General features: G+C 43.5%; 1 protein-coding gene across 2 annotated transcripts in view; it reads left to right on the top strand.

Annotated features, from left to right (window-relative positions):
• Positions 1 to 632: 632 nt before the first annotated feature.
• Positions 633 to 16,031, top strand: part of LOC103802679 (Kv channel-interacting protein 1) — a 26,710-nt gene continuing 11,311 nt past the window's right edge. Inside the window, exons 1-2 of one of the 2 annotated variants that reach the window (XM_009075191.1) lie at positions 633 to 648; positions 9,785 to 9,909. In XM_009075191.1, coding sequence (XP_009073439.1) covers positions 9,808 to 9,909 — 102 coding nt within the window. In that variant the 5' untranslated portion in view covers positions 633 to 648; positions 9,785 to 9,807. Of the gene's footprint in view, positions 649 to 9,657; positions 9,680 to 9,784; positions 9,910 to 16,031 lie in introns of those variants that run through there. The other variant, XM_009075192.1, reaches the window with a different exon arrangement.

Genomic DNA, 16,031 nt, shown 5'->3' with positions numbered 1-16,031 from the left:
ACTTGTTATTCTGTTACTTTCAATCTAATTTGCTGATGACATTTTCTCCCAAGGGGTGTGAGGATAGTACAAACTGATGGTGTTGCAAGTGATGTGACTCATCAGAGCACCAGTTAGAGTCTTCCAGACCACCTGAGACCTCTTCACCCTTACTAATCACTGTTTTATTTCTACAGCTCTGGAGAGCTAAACTATGGAGAGGAAGTACAGTGCTGAGAGCCCCTTTTGCTGCCCTTCAAGAATTACATGCAAAGTCCTCTTTATCCCCTGTCTGAGCTCTCTGATCACTGCTGCATTGCTGCCTTGCTGCATGCATGGATGCTTGCATGGGTGCATGACTGGGTGCATGCTTCCCTTCACCTGCTGCCCTGAGTTTCATGGTCATGCAGGGGACAGCAAGCTCTGACTTCCTTTCCTGCCCTTTGGGGTAAGGGGAAGAGGCAATTCAGGGGGAAAAAATATGTATAATACACCTGAAAACAATCCCACAGCCACTGGGAAAGGGGACCCTATGGCACTTGCAGAAACACACACAATGTCACCTTAAAATTAACAAAAGACAAAGCTGTGAATGGTTGTCACTTTCTGTTAAATTTTTTTCTGCCTTTTTCCTAGACCCTGCCCGATGGTTTTACGTGTATCAGAGAGGTAACATTTAAACCAGTTTGACTCAATCATATCATTTTTGTAGCAAAGCTTTTCTTCACCTAGAAAAAAGGTTCCCCCTGGCTGAGTTTATTATCATAGAAATAGAAAGAAAACAGCTCAGTTCTGGGTGAGGCTGCAGCTGGGCAGCAGCCCAGTGCCCTCTGAGGAAGGAGCCCCAGCTGGGACTGGACCACACAACCTTCTCTTCTCCAGGCTGAACAGCCCCAACTCTCTCAGCCTGTCCTCATAGGGAAGGTGCTCCAGTGCTCTGATCAGCTTTGTGGCCTCCTCTGGCCTTGCTCCAACAGTTCCATGTCCTTCTGCTGTTGGGGACACCAGAGCTGTGTGCAGCACTCCAGGTGGGTCTCAGCAGAGCAGAGGGACAGAATTCCCTCCCTCACCTGCTGCCACACTCCTCTGGCTGCAGCCCTGATCAGGAGGACCTTGCCCTGCCCTTGGTAGAACTTCATGGGATTAGCATCAGCCACATCTCAAGTGTGTCATGTATAATTCCCAGCTCAGATCCTCGCCATGTGAAGTTTGAGATGGTATTAGTGGGAATTTTTTTGAAAATCCTCAGAAGGAAATGATTTTCTAACCATTCCAGTGAGGGTTGTTTTTTTTGCAAATCCACCTTCAAACGGCTGTTTGGGGGAAAGTGTTTGTCGCAGAAACACGTTTTCTGCAGTGTCCTCATGGAAAAGAAGCAAAGCACCAAGCAAACTCTCAGTGGTATTCCATCTGTTTTGACAAGCTGTTTCCCTTATAAATGCTGCTGCAAGATAGGTGGGAATGTGCAGGGAAGATTGAAAAGGAAATGCTGTCCTGGATAAGGTCCAGTGTAGTGGAAGGCCACCCTGCAGCCTCCTGCCCTGGGGATGGGCACAGCAAAGCTAGTTCTAGTGATGAGTGGACTTCATGCACTGTCTGCAGAAACATCTGAAGTCAAATTTGACATTACATCTTTCATGTTCAAACCATTGTACCTGGTCTTAGTTGTGTGCCAGGAAGACATTTGGGGGGTACCTCTGGCCCCTGACTATTCCTGCACGTCCTTTTTGGTGTAAAATGTTGGGTTTGCATCTCTGTGTACAACTGTGAAACTAATTAAAGGAGTGGAGAGTCACAGAGAAGTGACATTGTGCATAGATCATTGCAAGGATTAGACAACAAATCTTAAAATTGTATTTCTTTTTCATTACACTATATTTGTTATTATTAGCTGTTTTTCTCCAGAATTGTATACACTGTTGGGTTTTCATGTAGCTTCTCTTGGCAAGTAGTGATGTTGCAGGTTCACACAGGCAAAACAACCCTGCTAAGCTTGACTCCAAAATGAATTTGATGTTGCTGATTTGGTGGTGAAAATAGACCTGAAGGAGTCAAAAAATCCTTTCAGAAAAAGAGAATTGATAAGGTGCCACCAATCTCTATTTGGTTTATTGCCCCTTAGGTTTGGAAATGGCTCTCTCCATCCAGGCAGTAATATTAATAATTATTTTTAATAGTGATAATAGAGTGTTCAATTTTAATGAAATGTGTTTTAATGTTTGATTCATCAGTAGGTATTTTTGTGCCATTTTCTTACTGCTGTTTGCCATGAGCAGATTTTCCTTACCCCTTTTTGGGGCTCCTAGCTGTGTGTGAGCTGTCAGCTGTCTGTCCCTGCCAGGCTCTAGGAGTGTTTGGCCAATGCTCTCAGCACAGGGTGCATTGTTGGGGTGTCCTGTGCAGGGACAGGAGTTGGGCTAGATGATCCTCAAAGGTCCCTTCCAACTCTGAATATTCTGGGATTTCTCTTCATGAAATTTCCAAACATTTGCACTTGACTTCCCACAGGCAGGATGGATCTCCTGTGAGACCTGCCCAAAGGTGTGTTCTGCCTGGAGATGAATTGAAATATGTCATGGATAAGCCAGAGTTATTTTTTTCTTCAAATGCCTGCTCCTAAAATATAGCTAATGTTGTTTTTTAATAAAAATAAGATGCAGTCTAATAATTCATGCACATAATTTAATCCCCTTCAGCTGTATTTGTAAAATTACCCATTTCATCTAAGGCCTGTCAGTTTTACAATTAACGCTGGGCACATTAGCTGCATTTTACATCTTGATTATTTTTTTTTTGCTTTAGCAAAAAGTGAATTTATTATAAGCAACTTGTTTTCAAAACCCTCTCATGAGCCATGGAGCCTGGTGTTCCACAGTCTCACCTTGCAGCTTTTGGAAGCAGGGGACAGGGACATTTGCATTTTTATTAAATCATCATTGACACCCTCCTTCTAAGCTGTGTTTTAGGCTTTGGGTTGTCCTTGGTCAACCCTGGTGCTGTACAGGGCATTGCTGTAGGCACACAGGTTGGAAAGGCAGGTGGCCACTCTGAGAGAGGTGTTTGGTGCTGTTTGTGCTTCCCAAGGGAGTTTGGCCCAGCAGAACCAGCACTGTGCCAGGTGCTGCAGGGGCAGCTGCCAGCGTGAGGAAGGACAGGCAGGTTTATAAATGTGGCCCAGGGGCTCTTCAAACCCAGAGCTGTGGCAGCAGCTGCTAAACAAAATTGGTTTTCCTGTTTTAAAGAGCAGAAATACACTTTGGTGTTGGCTGTGACCAGTTTAATCTGTTCTGCATAAGAGCAAAGGATTGCTGGATCTGGAGAATATTGGTTCAGCATTCCTGTGTGGAAACAACTCACTAGAGGGAATACTAGACGATGTGCTGTCACTAGAGGATTTTAGGGCTTCACTTCTGTCACACATGTCCCTACCCCCTGCTCCTGCTCTGGCAGGTTGGTGATGGGTCTCTGCATGGTTAGGAATTGGGGTAGGAACATGCCTCAGTTCATGTTGCTGTCTGGAAGTGCATGACATTATCTGTTTTTAAGATAAATTCACAGTGTTTTCCATAATATGGCTGATGAATGTGCCTGTGTCCAGTGGAATCACAGAATCAGTTATGCTGTTAAGGATCTCAGTGGCCCATCTGGTCCCACCTCCCTGCTCAAGCAGGGCCATCCCAGAGCACACGGCACAGGATGGTGTCCAGACAGCTCTGGAATATCTCCAGTGAGGGAGACAGAAAGATCTGGAAAAGTGAAATATTGGAGCAGGTTGTTTTCCTTCCAGCTCAATAAATTAGTTTATTTTTTTTTGTTTTTACAATGGCTAAAGGAAGGACTGAGTCCTTTGCCTGGTCCTGTGATAGAGAGTGGTCAGCTGTGGTTGAAAACTCTGGTTTCCTCAATGATGACACAATGTTGTCCATAGACATATAGGTGTACAAGACAGTTTTTACATGAATAAGGCTAAATTACTGCAGTTGATCACTTTGAGAAATGCAAATTCCCTTCAGCAGTGCAGCAGAGGTGTTCCAGGCCAGGCTGGACGAGGCTCTGAGGAACCTGCTCTGGTGGAAGGTGTCCCAGGTGATGGCAGGGGCTGGAACTGGGTCTCTTCCAACCCAAACCATACTGGGATTCTGGGAAACACAGGGCTACTTGCAGGCAGACAAGTATGGAACTTTACAAATTGTAAAAACAACAAAAGGTAAAATTAGAGCAAACATGAAAGGAAGAAGAAACTGAGCCTCGTTAAGTAATTTCTAAAGTGAATTTCCTTAAAATATTGATCTGCCTTAATGAAAATTTGTTCTCTGCTCTTGAGCAAGGAACACAGAAGTGAAATGCAGTATTTTTCATTAGCAACAGTCTGTAAAATATGCATGTACAGGCAATTGTGTCAACATTATTTTTCTTTGTAACATGAAGTTACCGTTTGTTTGATGTAAAAAATGTGCCTGTCCTATGGGTTAAGCAAATAGAGATGCTATTTTGCACAAAAAAATACGTACAATTAAGTAATTATTATTACCTGGCCCTGGTTTGGAGTAGGATTAGCACAGGTGATTCTATCAGACTCAGGCTCCAAACCCACAAAAATACCTCCAGAGACAAATCCTAACTGCAAGTGCTGCTTTCCATTCCTCTGGTTTTAAACACAAGGTAAGGAAAACAGTTAAGAGAATGTTCTGTACTGGCTAAACAGTCTTCAGCCTAGGACACAACCACTGCAGCTATCTGATGTGTAAAGGATTTATCCAGGGATGATTTCAACAAGTGATGGAGCTAACAACAAACCAAAGCAAAACAAAAGAGAGAATAAATTATTTATCAGTACCTGCAAGCAGGAGAAACCTTTTGTGTTAATTACTGTGTCCACAGTGAGCACAGATAACCCAACAAAAAATAAGATCATGCTTTGAGATCCAGAATAATAACTTGGGACCTATTTGCTAAAGCTCAAGTTCTCACTAACCAGCTGTATTGGTACCCAGACCCTTGGACAAGTGTCTCTCTCCCCAGGGCAGGGACTGACATCCAGCTGGGAAGGGATGCTGCAGGCCCCAGGGGCAGTCACAGGTGTCACTGAGCTGGGCAGGTGACCACACACATCCCTTGCAGTAGCTGCAGTCTGTTCCAAGGTCTATTCATGCACTTGCAAATTGAAGGATAAGAAAATGAACTTTAAACTAGTGGCATGGTTGTTTCCCATGCTGAAACCTCTCAGGGTGTTTGGCAAGCTGTAAACAGGCAAAACTGAGGGAGAATATGATGTTAGATAAAATATCTGAACATCATTCCTACCAAAAGTTTAAATTTGCATGTGTTTATGTATATACACTTTTGCTTACACTTACCACCCTGAAGTGAGCTTCAGTTTAATAAAACTGTAGTGTTTATAAATGCAGGGGCTCATATTTCATGCAGTGACATCTCTGGAGACCTGGAGGGACTGAGCCAGCACGATAATGAAAATGTAAATAAAAGGAAATACAATATCCATGATAAAAAGCAAGGGCAGAGGAGAATGTGACAATCTCCTGTTTTGTCACTGAGGTTACTGTGGTTAATTTATAGGGTGTCAGGGAATGGAAGAAAAATGTTGAAAAGAGCTAATTTAAGAGCCAGCACTGAAAGGAAAGCAAAGAATGACCAACCAAATCTTTGTGGAGGGTGAGGAGTATTGAGTTGGAAATGATCAGTTTGCACAGGAGCAGTTTGTGCCCTTAGGTCTCTGTCTCCAGGTCCCTCCTGTCTGCACTGCACCCACTGCAGACTTGGGCTGGGAAGGGAGGAAGGATGGACAGGGATGTTGCTGAAGGAAAACCTTTGAATACAGGATGACAACTGAGCAAAGCTAAAATGTGATGGACATGACGGAGAAGATGTTTGACCTATGAGGCCTATTAATGTGAAGTTGGTGAGTGATAGACAAAATGACCTAGCAAGTGTTTGTTGTATGTATTTTCTATGGTGCTGCACAAAGGTCTGCCCAGGACTGCTCTGCTGCACTGGAGCCTGTTCCACTGGAGGAACAGCTTCTACCATTTCTGTCTGTGTTTACTGGAAAATGCTTGGTTTGGTGACATTTTGAGTACTCCTTGGCAGGATCTAAAGGTTTACAAGTTTTTAGCCTACTTTAAAAGTATTTCCCTTGGGAGAGGAAGGGGAAGCAGATGAAAGGATTAACCCACAGGGAACCATTGGATCTTCTTCAGAGGGAGAGTTCAACACAGGTTCTGGAATAGGGAACGGAAGGAAAAAAATAGATTGTCCCTTGGAGAGGGAGGAATTTTTCATAATTTCCTTTCTGCAGTTTGTTATAGAGAAAAGAGACACATTTCTCAGCATGGAAAGTAGAATCAAATCTACAACAATAATCTGGCTTATTTTTAACACAGAATATCTGCCCTGTAGGACCAAAGCTCATGGGTTGATTGTTGGAAAAGCATATTCTTGCAGGACAAGCTGAAGGACACGAGCTACACTCTTGTGAAGTAATGATTCACTGAATGAGGCTAGTACTGTCAAAAGACAAATGTTACTAAATTACAGTGTTCACCAAGTATGTTTTATTCAAGTATATTTGGGGGACAAAACCCACTAATTCCAAGACATTAATCTTGCATCTGCTCTTAGAAAGGGCATCTGGATAACTCTGAGTTTTGAGCTGTAATTCTGCAGATTTTGTTTAAAACTACCATGGAGCTATAGAGCAAGTTTTCCATGAGTGAGACCTTTTTCTTTAATTACTTGGTTTTTTAGAATACTTAACACAAATTCCAGTAAGTGTTTTGAAAAACTGGCTGATTAAGATGGAGGTGGGAAAGTATATGGTAAATAAAAGACCCACAAAAATATCAAAATGCTTCTGCAAAGAGTGTGACTATTCTCAGCTGGATTTTTTCCTGCCTCTGTAGAAACGTGTGAACCTCCAAGTTGTGGGTGCATAAATAAAAGCAAGTGTGAGTGTGTTCAGCAGACTGTTTTCCCTCATTAGCCTCACTGTGGATGTGAGGCTGCATAGAGATTTCTGTTTTATCCCCCTCTCTCTCTCTGTAAATTATATGACAAGATATAAAGACTAGTTGGCTGGTATTTTATACTTACAGTTTACATCGACTGAAGTTGTAAAGATCTTTAGGGTGACTCAGGCAACAGGAAATGCCATTGTAAGAAAAGTATTGCCAGCAGGTCGGAGAGGTGATCCTAGCTCTCTGCTCAGCCCTCAGGTCACACCTGGAGTGCTGTGTCCATTTCTGGGCTCCTCAGGACCAGAGGGACATGGAGCTCATGGACAGGTCCAGGGGAGGGTGGCAGAGATGCTGCAGGGACTGGAGCACATCAGGGATGAGGAAAGGCTGAGGGAGTTGGGGCTGTTCAGCCTCGAGAAGAGACAAACTGAGAGGGACCTCATTATGTATACAAGTATGTAAAGGGAGTCCAAGAGGATGATCAGACTCTGCTCTGTGGGGCAAACCAATAAAGCAAGAGGCAATGGACGGAGACTGATGCCCAGAAAGTTCTACCTGAATACAAGGAAGAACTTCACTGTGCACTGCTTCCTGGACAGGTTGCCCAGAGAATATCTAATCTGATTCTCCCCTGTCTCATTTTATGGCCAAGTTATCAAGACTTGGGAAGCAGCCTGGTGTGGGAAGAGCCTGTAACTGTGCTCAGCAGGTCTGGGATGTCTTCCATCCCAATGTTTCCATTGCAATCCTGTGCAACGTGCTCCTGCTTGAGCAGGGAGTTTGGCCCACATGACCCTACTGGTGGTCCCTGCCAACCTGAACCATTCTGGGATTGTGTCAGGGAACAGCTAGGTGTGCTTAGCTGGTCACAGAGCAGAGAAAGGCTCTGAGCCCAACAGGCACAGCAGAAAAACAAACACTTTCAAGGCCCTGTGTAAACATCTTATGGCATGGAGGGACAGTGGGGATGTGCAGGAGAGGAGCTGGGTTATGTGTGTGTTGTTCAGGTCAAGGTCTGCATAGCACATGGTAAACCAGAGGTAACTGGAAAGGTATTTCCTGTGCAATGTATGGATTAGTGATGAGTCTCTGTAATGTAGTTCCCTTTAAAATGGATGTACTTTCCCTTTTTTAATCCACTCATTCATTTTCACTCATTTTAAGGAGTTTCTTTCTCACTTTTTTCTCTTTACAGCTTCTACATTGCATCATTTTGTGACATGAGTTCTCTTGCAAAGAAAATGGCTTTTCCCCTTTATTTCACATTAACTGTTCTTTTTCTGATAGCAGACATCCTTTTCCATCTCCTTTTGTCTAACAGGAGCTGTAATTTCTAAACTCTTCATTGTCCCTTTTTGTGGGGATGGTGGTCCATACAGGATCCTGATCCTTCAGGCCTCTTCTGGCTGCTTGTCAGCACTCATCACTGTTTCTGCACCACAAATGGCTGTGCTGCTCTGCTCCTGTCTCAGGCTGGTTTAGTCTCTTACCTTTATCCCCCTGCTGTGCAAGGGACCTTCAGCACAGTATTGAGGTTTGTATTTTAGCTGCTCAAGCCCCACAAATGCTCACTGACAATCCAGACACAGTAGATTAGGAGGATGGCTGAATTCACCAATATATCAAACTGATTTCTAATTGTTGACACAATGAACCAAAGTTAAGTAACCACTAGCACTCACTGACTTGTGTCCCCTTAATAACATTCATATATATGTATACATGCAGAATTAATTCTGAAAAGAGAGCTTTGGTCAGGGCTGTTCTTTCACTGACTCAGTCTGCCCTGAATTCATGCCTTTCCTCCATCAGAGTGACTCCATTTTCTTGCACATTTTTCATTAAATTCTTTTTTTAAGTTGTTTTTTTTTTTTTTTTTTTTTTTTTTTTTTTTTAACAGGGCATAAATTGTGCAGTTTTGAAAATAAGGGGAACATTAGCTTTTATGCCAAGCAACTTTTGGATGTAGATTGGATTTTCATGTCAGCTACAACCTGGATCTGGTCCTTGAAGTTTAGTGAATCTCAAACTGATAGGAACTAAGTATCTGTATATATTTGGGCATTACCTACAGTCCTGAGGAAATGGGTTTGACAGGGAAAAACATGCATCAAAAAAGAAGTGAGATTATGGTAATAGAGGATGTGATAGGTCTCAAGCATTTTTCTTCCTTGTGGAAGAAAACTTTCTTGAATAAAATGCACATAAGTGTTTTTCATTTCTTATCTGCTTCCCCCAAAGGTCCATGCAAATGCAAGCTGGAGTGAATCCAGATTTGGCAACTGTGGGTGTCCTAGGACTAAAGTGACCTTTAGTGTCTCTGTAGCAAGCTTTTTGGTTAGCACACAGAACAGTTTCCTTCACTGCTTACCCTCAAAATAATGTCATTGTCTAATATGCTCCAGCACATCTGCTCTCTCACATGTCTTTTAATATGCTCCAGCACATCTGCTCTCTCTCTCGCACAGCTTTCTTCAAAGCTATTCCTTTGAAAATCCTATTCCTCCACACTGTTTCAGTACTTAGGTCTGGATTGTCTGGTGGCCCTTTGGAGCAATGTATCTGCTGCTTGTCCTCCTGCTCTCACCACCAGTTTGGGCTTTGTGAATTAGCTTTGTGAGCTAATTGGCAGCTCAGTAACAAATGGGAGCTATTGCTTGACTCATATGGCTTTTATTTTGCTTTCAAGAGGTTGAAAAGAGTTCTAGAGATCAGTTCTGTTGATGGTTTCTTTTCTTTCTGTTGCTCTTGAAATCCAGTCTGTCCTATCTGTCATGTCAATAGAGCAAAGGTAACAACCAAAATAAATATTTTCCTGTCTTCTCTTTCAGATAAAATTGAAGATGAATTAGAAATGACTACAGTGTGCCATAGACCTGAGGGACTGGAACAGCTTGAAGCACAAACCAATTTCACTAAAAGAGAACTTCAAGTGCTTTACAGAGGATTTAAAAATGTAAGAACAGTACTGCAATGAACGGAGTCTAGTATGTATGTCCCCACCAGCCTCAACTGCTCAGCTGCATTTTGTATTATTTCCCTGCTAAACATTAGTAGTTTTGTGTTAGATCTCTCCTACCACAGCAAAATGAACACAATCTGCCTTTCCATCTAATATTTATGACACTGTAATCTGCCTAAAACTTGGTTTGGATGAATATTCAGCACATAATAGTCTTGTTACACTTGTTCCCCAAATGTCAGCAAACACACTACAATTTCCTCAGCTGTGCCAGTACTTGAAGATAACCTGAAAATGTTTTTATGGTTACTTATTTCATCCCTGTAATCAGTTCCTCATGTTCAAATATAAGCATTGCTGCTTGCTTGTGATTAGCTTCCCAGGATGGGGATTTTATCCTTTCTCTAGCTGCAGAAATCTTGCTCTTGTAGTAGAATGCTAGTAGAGCACATTAAAGTCTTGCATGAGTAGGGAATAAGGCTGGAGTGGTAGGAACTGGAAGAAACCAAGAGTTAAATGGGTATCAGGACTGAGGAGATGAGAGGCTGCAGATTTTGGTGTGAGCAGGCAGGATGCCAGCTGGAGTGACTCTGTGCAGAACAGTCCCATGCCCAGCTTGGTGAGCCACCATCCCAGCCAGAGCCTCTCTGGGAGCAGGGAGTCTGCAGTGCCCTGAGCCTCAGCTTCTGGGTCAGCTGCTGCTGCCTCTCAGGGACTCATCATAACAAGCAGAAATGGATAGGGAATGTTGAGGCTACATGGAGCAGATGTTTTATGGACCTTGAAGAATGAATACTCATTACATAGTTGCCTGAGGGTCTGGATGTAGTCAGCCAGGTGGTTTGTGCCAGCTGATGTTTTAATGATGACAAACAGGTCAGTGTCAAGCTAGCTCCAGAAGCACAGAGTGGTTTTTAAGTTGTCTTGCAGGACAGCTCCAGCACTTCTGTGGCCATCACAGTAAAAAGCTGACATTTCTCAGGAAGTCAAGTCTATTGGGTAAAAACTTGTCAAAAGAAAGCTGAGCTGCCTTTAATACAGGCAGTGCTGAGGGAAACCCAATGGACTTTGAGAAGAGCCTTTCTTTTTGACAGATTCTTGAAATGTGATTGAATCATATCTCCAGTGTATATTTGACTTTTCCAAGGAGTTTGGTGGTTTCATCCTTTATTTCACTGCTCATCTAAGCAAGCCAAGACATAGCTCAGCTTTCTATATGTTTGTTTGGTGCATGTGCTGTATTTGTGCAGCCTTTGCTTCATGGAGGAGATCATTACATGTGTGACATTTTCTAACTGAAGACTGATCTTCTGAAATCTCTTCATTCTTGCAGCAGCCAGCAAGAAATCACATGGCTTTTGAGACTGAGCCTGACAGGTTAACATACAGTGTGATACAACATGACTGCCTACAGTGGGAGATTAAACTCAGTTTTGCTAAGATCTCTGCAATGCCTTCTGTATTGCTGTTGGGTGGGAGAGCTCTGCCCCTCTGCTGTGCCAACAGCTGCAATGCAAACCAGGGAGGCAGACAGAGCACTCTCAGCTGACGTGACACTTACCCCTTGCCCTTCCTGATTTTGCTACCACTTTGCAGTACAGAAGCATCACCTCCCAGGGCAAGAATGACAGACAAGTGCATTTAACTTGTGACCTGAACCTCAGAGGACCTCGCTGAAGGTCTTGGTATTAATTGGCAGTGTTGGCAAGGTCTTGGTTCATATCTGGATGTTAGGACAAAGCAGGCTGCTTTTCTCCAGCTGCTACGCACACAATATGCACCAAGTTTCATATCTAAGGTTTAAATTGAAATTAAAGTGTAGCTTTAACATTTGTAGCCTGTAAATCATGGTTTCAATGGGATGAGTAATTATGCACAGGAGGCAAACTGGCTCAGCTGTTAGCACATTTGCTGTTGTAGGAACTGTCTGCTCTTTGGGATGATGTTACAGTGCCATCTGGAGATTCACAATCCCTGTGGGAATACAGTCATTTTCCTCTCTCTGGCTTGTACTTACTGCTTGCTCTCAGTGATTGCACAGGTCCTGTTTAATCACAAGGCAATACCTGCATAATCACAGAGCCATTTACAGGCACTTGTATTGGCCACAGAGGGATCAAGGTCCTGCTCAGCCTGACTGCAGAGGCTGCAGTGTGCAGGAGATGGTGTTCCACCAGGGGCAGCTCAGCACAGCCTGGGTTGGCCTCTGGACTAGTGCCCCAGGTGACCAGGGTCTTAATTCTCAGTACTTTTATTCCTGTTCTTTCTTTTCCTCTGAAATCTGCTCCCTCACTTCCTCCAAACCTTCTCAGTCTTTTCCTAGTGTGTCACTGGTCAGATGTGGTGTTTTGCACCAGACTAGTGAAGGATTCCACTAAATCTGGATCCTTTGCCAGTCCAGAGAAGCAGAGCATACTAACCAGGCCCATGTCCTTGCTGCCTGGTCCAATATCCTCTCTCTCTTTGCCTTCAGCTTGCTTTTCCAGTTGTGAGGGTGTCACCTCCAACATCTCTTGGTTCCAAGACCAGTGCTTCACATTTATCTAAGCAGTTGCCTCTGCCCCCAGGACATGTTCCACGTTATGTGAACAGTCTCTTTTGCACCTTGGAGTTAGCTGCTGTCAGACTGGAGCCATATGAACATGAGGTCCAATTTCTTTGGCTGGGGTACTGCAAAAGCATGGTAACAGGCAGCAAAGTCTCTGGTGGAACTTGCCTTGGTAGAGCTTAACAAAAGAAAATGCAATGCCTCATGTCTACAAATACATGAGAAGGAAGAATTGTTTGAGCTAAACAGCAATATTGGCACAGGAACAAAATGGCCATGAATAGGCTTAGGCTGAAATTAGAAGTGTCTAACCCCCAGAGGAGTAAAGCTTGGGGAACAGTTATGGAATGGGAGTGAGAAATTGTTTTTATGATTACATTGTAAGTTGATGACTGATGAAGGGACCCACAATACAGAGGTTTGAGCTCAGTAATTCATTATCTCTCATTTAGGCTGTGTTTCTAATGACTTACATCCTTTGGAATGGAGGGTGTGGATTGAAAAGGACTGGGGTTTATGAGATTTTTTGCTCAGTTCAGGGGGGTTTGTGCTGTTAGGGGAAGTGGTTATAAACAGACAACCCAAATAACTGAGGGGCTGCTGGAGAGAGACATCCTGACCTTGCTTTAGTGGGAGTATTGTGGCAAATCTCTAGCAAAGTGTAGTATGGGATGTGATTGTCTGTAACAAGGCAGGTTTTTGGAAACTAAAGCAGGCAGTATGAGCAAGGGAGAAATGTTCTTATCCTTTAATAATCCCCAGAACATCCCCAAACTGGGAGAACACGGAGCAACAAAACATGTGGGATGGGTAGATGCTTAGAGATGCAAGTCTGGATTGTGGATTTGTTTGATCAGCTAACTTAATACCTCTAGTATAGCAAAGTGTGACCCCTGAGTACTCATGTTCTAGCCAAGTGAACTGAACAGCCTGACAGGCAGGTTTTCTGATTCCAACAGAAGAAAGAACAGAAAGTGCAACTTCTGTTTGATTTTCCTTTCGTGGGTCAGTTTGTTTGGTTTTGATGTGGATTCAGCTCTTTTGTGGTGAAGTGATAGAAAAGAAGCCTGGGAGGACAGGTCCAGCAGCACAGCTGATGCTGCCAGAGCTGTGGTCTGTGGTCAGCCCCCTGGAAGTGAGGGGTTGGTTCCATGTCTGACAGCAATGCAAAGAAATGGTCACTGTTTGACACTTTGAAGGAATTCGTAGGTTAAGGATATGAGAGGTGTTAACCTCAACCCCTGCCATTGGAAGGCCTTAGGAATGGGGAAGGACTGTGCTTTTTCTTACTGGCAAGAATTTTTCTTGAATGAGTGAAGCTTTATTAACTTCAGTGGAATTTAAACTGACACTAAGCTTACCTGCTCCGTTTCACACGAGAGATTTCTCTCGAGTCAGCGGAATTAAGTAGTACTGTAGCACTAATGAGGCCTCCTGAGCATTATTTGGCTCTTCTAAAACAAAAATTGTGATCAATTAAGTGCAAATGAATTGCTACTAGCATATGTGTCTGAAAGCAATCCAGTTACAGGGAGCTAAATGGGCTGATCCATGTCAGTGCTGCCTCTCCCCAGCACTCCTGGAGCTTTGATGCAAACTTTCATTTGGCTTCCAGACAGGGGATCAGAAGCAATAAGGATCATGTGGAAATTCAGAAAATTAAGCAGGCACAGTGGCTAAAACTGCTAGAGCAGGCCTTGCCCCTGTGAGGAGAGCACACGCAGCAGCAGCGTGTGGCTGTCCTGCCTGGGGTGCACTGGGGCTCTTGGGGAACCCAGTTTGGGAAGGGACCCCAGGGACTCTGCAGCTGTGGGAAGCATAGGGAAAAATAATGATCACTCCCTCATTTACAAACTTCTTTAAGCATGTGAAGTGAAGGTTCTTTGTGAATATAATAGTTGTGTTATCAAGAGGAGAGAAAGAAATACACTCTGGTGTGTCTGGCCAGTAGCACTGTGCTGGGAAGGATGGGTAAGTGCTGTGCCAGGTTTGAGTTTAAAAACAGTGCTGAAATACTCTGCAAGGACCCTGTGTGGTCATCTTCAGTGACCAAGAAGAAAATTTCTTCCCAAGAATGGCTATGGATAGGGTACTTGGTCTGATCCATGATTAAAAGATACCATAAATAAATACCAGACGATTTATTTAATGCACATTAAATTTCAAACTTTAGGAAACACAAATATTTAGGAAGCATTGTGAGAATTCTCTTATAGTAGCTCTTAGCTTGTATTTATTATTCTTCCTTTAATACTTCTATTTTTTTAGAAGCAGCAGAGACAGATGAGAAAATAAGTACTTTCTCATGACAAGGCAACCAGGCAAAGGATGTTTTATGAGGAGCTTCGGAATGGGTTGAGGATACTTACCTAACCAGGAATCTTGTCATACAGAATTAGAAAGTTTTGTATGTTTTGTCAGTGAATGAAAAGACAAGCTCCACTGGCTTTAGGTAGTCCAGATGGCCTTTCTATCCCTTGATGGGGGACAAGCCTTTATCACTGATGCTGGAGAAGGGGTGACCCCAGTGAAGTCAGGTTTGGACACTTAAACCAGTAGAAAGGCAGTTGTCAGGACACAGACACATAGAGCAAAAGGTAATTTCAGATCTTTCCAGTCTACAAATTCTCTTTCATTTAGTTCAAATCTCTCCCAAATCACTGATGGGTTCCTACCTAAGGAGTGGGTAGAAGGCAGCAGGACTTCTTCTGCGTTGGGGGAAGGAACTCAGATCTAACTATCCTATTTTCAATAGCAAACAGCTATGTGATTAAGGAACTGCCTCACTGTCACCTGAAATACCCCTCGTTGCTCTCCTTCTGTGACTTGCACAGGATAGAACAAACAAGAGAAATCACTTTATCCCTTTCCATGGTTAGGGAATGCACATCAGCAGCACATGATGCTGGCAGATCAGAGGCTTGGAAAAAAATGCCTTTTTTCCTTTATGGGCTTTTCGTGGTAGAAGAATTTCTTGTCAAAGTCCTTTTTGTTCTTAAAAGGTATCTAAAGAACTCATCAATAAATAAGTCATAGACTTGAATCTTCCTCCAGCTTTTTGTGTCACTAATTCAAAGGGATTTTCTTAGACCTCTGAAGTTTACTCATCTCAAATTCCACAACTTGTGACACTGCCAGAATAAGCCTTTGTGTGCCTTGGCTCTGCAGGGCAGGGCGTAGCAGGCAGGGAGTGTGTGCCTCTGTGGAAGCTCCAGGCTGCCAGGAGTGAGTAGCTATGGCACTGCTGGTGTTTGCAAACTGGCCCAGGACTGTGACAGGTGTGCCCAAGTCTGATATTCGGTGAAGTCCAGGCCAAGCACAGAATTAGAGGGAGACAAGTGGGGTTCCTACCCCAACATGTGGTACAGCAGGTGTACTCCAGGTAGTGTGCTGTGGCAGTAGCATGCTTGGATGTGTGCTCTTCCCATCTTGTCTCTGCTCATTCCCAAGCTCACTGGTGTGTTGTGGTTTAACCCCATCCAGCCACCAACTGCCTCACAGCCACTTACTCAGTGGGTTGGGGAAGAGAATCAGAAGGGGGAAAGCTGGAAAACTCATGGGTTGAGAT

Source organism: Acanthisitta chloris, unplaced genomic scaffold (assembly GCF_000695815.1).
Source record: "Acanthisitta chloris isolate BGI_N310 unplaced genomic scaffold, ASM69581v1 scaffold41155, whole genome shotgun sequence".
NCBI classification, from domain to species: Eukaryota; Metazoa; Chordata; class Aves; order Passeriformes; family Acanthisittidae; genus Acanthisitta; species Acanthisitta chloris.
Note: the sequence above shows the minus strand (reverse complement) of the source record. Positions and strands in the feature narration are given on the sequence as shown.